Raw genomic sequence first — 7,254 nt, forward strand, 5'->3', positions numbered from 1 at the left:
CATGCGATTTACAACTTATAATGGCACAAATAGTAGTTAGACATGGTTTAAAGAGCAATAAAACATTAAAATTTAATTATAATAGATGTATACTGTTATGCATTTATAGCTACTTAGGATAAATGAATTTAGTTTCATGTTACAATTTGAAGTCATTCTTGAAAGAAAAAAGCGTAATTTAAATTTCGATTTTTTTTTAGTGGTTACAAATTCGGTCAAATTGACCAACCTTGTATAGAGTTAGGGTAGAGAAACTAACAGATAAAATATAAAATTTTAGTGAAAATAATTGTCTGAAAGGTATTTAGGAGGTTTTAGAGAATATACAAATCAAATTTGAGATTGTTGAGATGAAGTATTTATAATCTTAACATGAAAATCACTTTGCACAAGGACTATTCTAAACAAATACCCGATATATTCACAGACAAATCTTTAGTAATAATAGTTCATTAAAAAAAAAAGATTTTTTTTGTGTACAAAATACTTGTAATTGTACTAAAAGTATGTCAAATACTGTGAAGATATACACACTGTATTAAAAATTATAGTATTAAAACTATAGAAAAGTAAAAATAGTATCATGGTCGATACCTGGGTCTGACCCTGTATTGAGAGAGTTAACTCTCCCAGCAAAGGCTCGGTTCCAGGGACCAATCTTATAACCATTTTGGGCTTGTTATAGTTTTCATGCTATAACTTTTAAATCAGCAAGTGTATCTTCAGAAAATTTTGCATATTATCAGTAAACATTATAAGGATTTCATAGGCAAATTATCAGAATTTTTTCATTAAGTTTTAAGATTTTTAAAATAATGTTTTTCTCATGACTTTTAACTTTTTGAATGTTGACTATCCAACATGCAAAGTAATTTTGATTTTAAGATTAAAAATACTTTTATGCATCAGAAAATTTTCAAATTTCACATTCAAAATCTTTATAACCTCCAGATAATCATCAAACGTTTTTTTTAGAAAAAACTGTAATTTACCTGTTATTTTCACTATCATATCTCTGTACAGGTTTGGTCAATTTGACTGACTTCGTAACCACCATAAAAAATTAGGAAATAAATATAAATTATGCTTTTTTCATTCTAGAATGACTGCAGGTTATAAAACAAAAACATAAATGTTTAGTCTAAATATCTTAAACCTCATAACATTATACATCTATATATATTTATTATTTTTATTACATTGACCATTCAGCCATGCCTGGCTAACATTAAAGAAGTTGCAATGACCTGTCACACATGTTACTGTATCCAAGAATATGAAACTGTCTTTTACAAATTGATCTGTCTTAGCTGTGCTTTAGTGGACTAGTATTTTGTGAAATAGTCACATTTCAGCTATAATACATCATATATGTATATGCCTTATTACTATTTACGAATAAGTCATTAAACTTATTTTTCTTTAAACATAAAAGGGTATAACAAACAATTATCTCTTTTAGTTACAAACTTTGTACTCGATTGCAGCTTGTTGTAAGTTGCTAAGCCTTATCAAATTTTGCATGTGAAGGATGTGAAACAAAATAAGTTTTTTAGGTTTTATATATACATTTTGAAATAACCAAAAATCATAAATTATTATATTAATACCACAGAATTCTACTATAATTTATCAAGCTTAGTAACTAGGCTTTAGTTGATACCAAACTTATTGACATACATTCATAAAATAGTAGTTCAATAAACTTTTGAATGCGAGTCAACATGTGCGATGACATGGCCTTTGATCTGTGTCGGTAGGATTAAGGCTAACTTCAAACTCCATGAGAATCAATGGTAAACCAAAGGATTAATGTAGACAAAACAATGCTTATGCATAAAATATCCATAGTGATGTGCTAAATGCATCTGAATTAACCTTTAAGTGATTTTTTAGTGCTTATGATAACTTATTTTTTGCCATCACTGAATCACAAGAAATTCCCTGATGTTTGCCAGGTTGGGAATCCAAAATATACTTGAATAAGAAAACACACTATGCTAATATAATAATAAGTTGGCAAACAACAATTTATAAACATAATGAAGTGACTTACTTTGGGAGAACATACTACATGTTGACAAAACATTGGTTTGTCTTCTTCAGGTTGGTTGGTATTTTAACTAATACATAATTTAGCAATATTTTCCATTGAAAATTGAAACATATTCATAGTTTTTTCACTGTAACCTAAAGCCAAAAGATATTTCTTACCCAATGATGATTTTGTATATGTTCTAATCATACAAGTGTTTACAGCCCATTAAAAATAACTATAAAAGTTAGTTAATATGGATATAAAAAGCTACAGTAATCTTCTTGGCTGACTTAAACCTAACAAACTAACTTGTTTGATCAACTTAACAACTTTATCTGTTTACCTGTTGAATTTAACATTTATTTCAATAGGTCAATAATCATAGAAGCAAGCACTGTTATTACTACCTATAAACTTTTAACACCAAAACTAACTGTTGTTTTTACAATTCCCACAATCCCTACCTGAAGCTTGCAGTACACTAATAGCTTCTATCCACTGAGACCTGTCAAACTCTGATGAAAGAAAGAAGGTATAGATCTTGTTATTCCTATGTCCTACACGAAACAACAAGTTCGGAGAAGCCAGAACTAGTTGAGCTTCCTGAAAATTAGAATAAAAATAGAATTAAAACACCAGATGTTAGTTGTGTATAACATGTAACTGAGTAGATTTTGAAGCAGTTTAAAATCTAAGCAGTCTAAAATAATTATTTGCTTCAAGGAACAAAAAAGAAATTGTATTATAACATCAGGTTAGTATTTTGTTAAACATGCAACAAACCAGTTATCATTAAATCTCACAGGAAATGACAGGTTAGTAAACCGAAGATAAGATAAAAATAGCAGCAAGAAACCTAATGAACAATTACGCTTTTCATGAATCTTCTTTATATTTAGGTGTCTTACTATGGTCTAGCACTGAAACAAAAACTAATTCAAGCCTTTAGAATCATTTTTTACATTCAATGTTAATGAGAAAATCACCAGTTAGTCATTAAGAAGTGTGTAACACCTTTCTCTATACAAAAAAAATATATACTTTAAAGAGTAAAAAATTAGCAAATAATTAGTATTTAAAATCATACTAATGAGACTAGAGTAACAAACCATACAATGAAAACATATACACAAATTCCACTCCTACTAGTGTGTTTAGAAAGCATTAGTGATCAGTAGTCAAAGCAACCACTGATAACCTCTTCAACTATACCATTTAGATAACCAATTCAGATTATAGCAACAAATCCGAAACACAAGATCCACACCTACATAGAGTGTTTACAAAGCATCCTAATTTGTACTGCTCTAAGTTTAAACATTTAAATAATCCAATTGTGTTTAGCAACACTACCAAAATAAAAACACAGACTAAAATATGTACTAAAAATACATAAAAATATATTTTTTTTAGGGATAAACTTTCTTTTTTGGTAACATTTCTTTCAACAACCACATCTATTTGTCATTATTTTACTGTGCTTACTTCCCACTTTTACAATGTCCAGACAACCCACCATAAGGCTTAGATATAAAACATAAAATTTCATTCAAAAAGATGATAGTTCTCAAATCAACCATTTGAAATTCCTGCAACACAAGTAATCTAATACAAAATTCAATGGATAACAACAGCCAAATAATCTAAAGAATAACTCTCTTCATGTCTTTCATAACTTCTTACCAGTTCCGAGAGTTTCTTTCTCTGTTTGTCCAGACTTCTACAAGCACCTTTTGGTTTCTGTGCAAGAAAATAACAAAGTTATTTATCTTTGAACTTACATATAAAAAAAAACCTTTTCTTCTTATTTGGTGACACAGTTTTGTATTTTGCTATATACATGCATAATTTTTGTGTGATCATGAACTTCAAAAACAAAATAGTGATTTCAAGAAAAAGATTACATTATACCCCAAACTTAATTTCTTCACAAAATAATTATTCTGAAAGGACTCCTAAGTACATGTATACAAAAAGTAACCGGTAAAATCCAGTTTTTTATTTATATCCATGTACTTGAAAGGAATTCTTTTATTTCTAACTGGGTAATTGCAGTAAATATGTTAATGTGCAAGTAGTATCTACAAGTTTTTGATCCAGAAAACACTTCTTCATCTTAAACATTCAACAAAATAACCTCTACCATAGCACTGCAAGTAAAATAGTATTAAGTTACTCCAGAAACTGTTTGTATGCAACTTTTAAGTACCTCTAAGACAATATAAATCTCAAACTTCCCAAGTCACTTTATTACTTCCTTCAACTTCTGCCCTAAGAAACAGCAAGATCATAAAGCCCAAGAGCTATGAATCAGTATTTGACTCTCATACACTGTTTGCTCTCTAAATGGAGATTATATAAGTATATTATATCAGAGAAATATGTACACTTCTTTATTTTAGGGAATAATTTGTTTTTCACATCCTCCCTTCTTATGGAAATATTTTATGCTCTACAAAAGTATTATATATATCAATTACATATTATATCTGATCAACATCTGTTCTTTAGTCTACTTAATAGACAAACATCATAATGCAACCTAATTAAAACTGATTTCTATGATAAAAAGTTTTTTTTATTTCTCAATTTAATATCAACCATAACTACAATAATTGCTTATCTCTAACATGTACACACCTCTTTTGCTTGTGTGTTTCTCTCTTCCTTTAGAATCTGGTCTCGAACTGTGGAAGCTCGGGATTTTAGGGTTAGGACATCAGTAGGAGAACTCTCTCTCACATCTTCAGTATCTTTCAAGGATAAGATTAAAAAAGAGAATGCTACAAGACAAACATCAAAGGACAGCATCTTCCAAAGATCAGATAAGAACATCACATTACAAATTTAAGTCACAAATAACATCAAAAGACAGTATCTTCCAAGGACCAGGTAAGAGGAATATATTAACAATCTAAGAGAAAGAACATAAAAAGGACACAGACTGAAACATGTATCAAAAATACATAATAGCTTTCACAGATCAGGTAAAAAACAGCACATTACAAATCCATCAGATAAATAACGTCAAAGGTCGGTATCTTTCATGACTTGTATACAAGAATAGTATAAACCAAATCTAACAGTACCATTCCTGATAGAAACACCTAGGTTTGTGTACAATTTTCTATAAAGAGTGTTGCCTTGTGTGGAACACAGCAAGAAGTATGAGTAGTTACTCAAAGAACAGAGAAGCTGGAAAGTTTTTAGGGGCTAACAAATGTAACCTGAAGCATCTTCCAGTAACCTATACTTCCTCAAATATAAGTATAATGAATGGATACATTTCATAATTTTCTGTTAGGAAATGTCTTTGCTACATATGCAAACTTCCAATCTTTGATAAACAAAAAAGACAAATGGATGGGAAAAATATAACAAACACAGATATGCATAAAAGAAACTAGTCTTAATTAATATTTTTATTGTATAAATTCACAATTACAGTTTCTTTACATTTCAGAAAAGTGGTCTTAAATTATATTGTAATCCTCCAACAAAAAATATAACAATATATTGACATTTCTTTCTAGACAAATTTAACATCCAATCACATTACATTTTTTATATAGTATTCCAATTTAATAAATAAAGATAACAGCAGAAACACCTGTAACACACACAAGAAAAAATAAAAATAAAATTCTGAAGCTTAATTTCAGTTCAAACCCATGTGAAAGTCATGAAAATACAAATTCTTACCATCTGGGTCTGACAACAACACTTCTGCCAGAGGAATGTACCACTTAACTTCAAAGGTAAATTTTTGTCTGGAAAATATTTAAGTTTCATGTTTTATTTACTCTTCTCCTTTTTACCTTAATGTATTTTAGATAAAAATAAGAAAAATGCTATGATTTAGCTTACTTATCAATATTTTACTATGCTAGAACTTTTTCGTGTTGATTAATGTTTGTTAGTCACTAAGAGGTAATTCTTGCAAAAATAAAAAAAATGCAATTTTGTACAAAACTATAATGCTTTATGCTGAGATTAAAATCATGAGAACTAGAAATGAACTCAATTCTAATCTAATACTAATCCAAACAAACTTCATCTGTTTTGTTTAAATAATACTGATCACTGTGATGTAAAAATGTAATGTTCATATCTCAAATACACCTGTTCTACAGAATGAAAGAAAATGGATAATTTAAGAAAGACATAAATCAAGTTTTTATTTAATACCATGTTTTCTGATATTTATATGGGATACAATACAAATTTATATACTACAAGATATGAGGTGGTAAAAATACCAAAAACAAAAAATATACAACTTGTTAGAAACATTCACCAATAAACAAGTATATCATAGTTGAACAGGCTAATTAGATAAAATTAAAGAGTTTTTAGATTGTATTAATATGGCTTTTTAGATGTTTCTTTTTCAACTATTTGCTTTGTTTTGTTTCTTTTATTGACGTTAAAAATAGTATTTATTATTATTTATTCTAGGTATTGAACAAAAAACAAGTGATATTTTAAATTTTCACTAGTTTTAATGTTTAAATTACTATACCTCGTAGATGGTTTATATTTGGCACACACAATAACATCATTAAAAAGAAATAAATGTCTCAGTTTTCTGTGTCCTTCTGAAAGTTCTATAATAAAACTGTTTTTCACCAAGTGTCTCTGAGCTCTGTCTTGAGCCTAAGGAGGAAAAAAGTAAAATCCTCATCTGGTACAATTTTGTGAAACAACAAGTTTAGTGGTAAGTACCATTGAACCTTTTACAACTATTTTCAGAAATTTTGGTTCTTATAGTGAATGTTTAGTAAAACTCACCTCCTCTGTTATTCTAAATACCTTAGTAAATGACAGAAATATATATATCAAATGAAGGATATGAATTAAATAAAGGAAAAATACCTTCTATATAATCAAGCAACTGCTATTAAAACTAAGAACGATTGAGAAGATAATAAAAAAATATTTCATACAATTTTTCCTTTTTGTTTTCCTTTCCAATAACTAACTACTACTCCAAGTTATTTTATTGTTAAAGCAAAATCTAGCTTGCACTGCCCTAAAAAATCACAATAACATTTTTTAAATGTTTGTTTTATAAAATGGTGCAAAGTTACATAATTGTTTTCTGTGCATAGCTGTCCCAAATTCTGAACTGATAGACTAATGGGAAGGAAAATAACTAAGAACACCCAGTGTCAACTCTTGGACTACTTTTCTAGTGCATTTATGGACCAAAAGTG

General features: G+C 28.6%; 1 protein-coding gene across 1 annotated transcript in view; it reads right to left on the reverse strand.

The window, feature by feature from the left end:
• The window catches only part of LOC106469071 (active breakpoint cluster region-related protein-like), a 112,056-nt gene that overhangs the window by 36,778 nt on the left and 68,024 nt on the right, over positions 1 to 7,254 (reverse strand). The window contains exons 7-11 of the mRNA XM_022397477.1: positions 6,561 to 6,694; positions 5,741 to 5,808; positions 4,679 to 4,791; positions 3,722 to 3,778; positions 2,503 to 2,641 (exon numbers count right to left, since the gene is read on the reverse strand). Coding sequence (XP_022253185.1) covers positions 2,503 to 2,641; positions 3,722 to 3,778; positions 4,679 to 4,791; positions 5,741 to 5,808; positions 6,561 to 6,694 — 511 coding nt within the window. The remainder of the gene's footprint in view (positions 1 to 2,502; positions 2,642 to 3,721; positions 3,779 to 4,678; positions 4,792 to 5,740; positions 5,809 to 6,560; positions 6,695 to 7,254) is intronic.

The sequence above is a fragment of the Limulus polyphemus genome, unplaced genomic scaffold, assembly GCF_000517525.1.
Source record: "Limulus polyphemus unplaced genomic scaffold, Limulus_polyphemus-2.1.2 Scaffold3287, whole genome shotgun sequence".
Classification (NCBI taxonomy): Eukaryota; Metazoa; Arthropoda; class Merostomata; order Xiphosura; family Limulidae; genus Limulus; species Limulus polyphemus.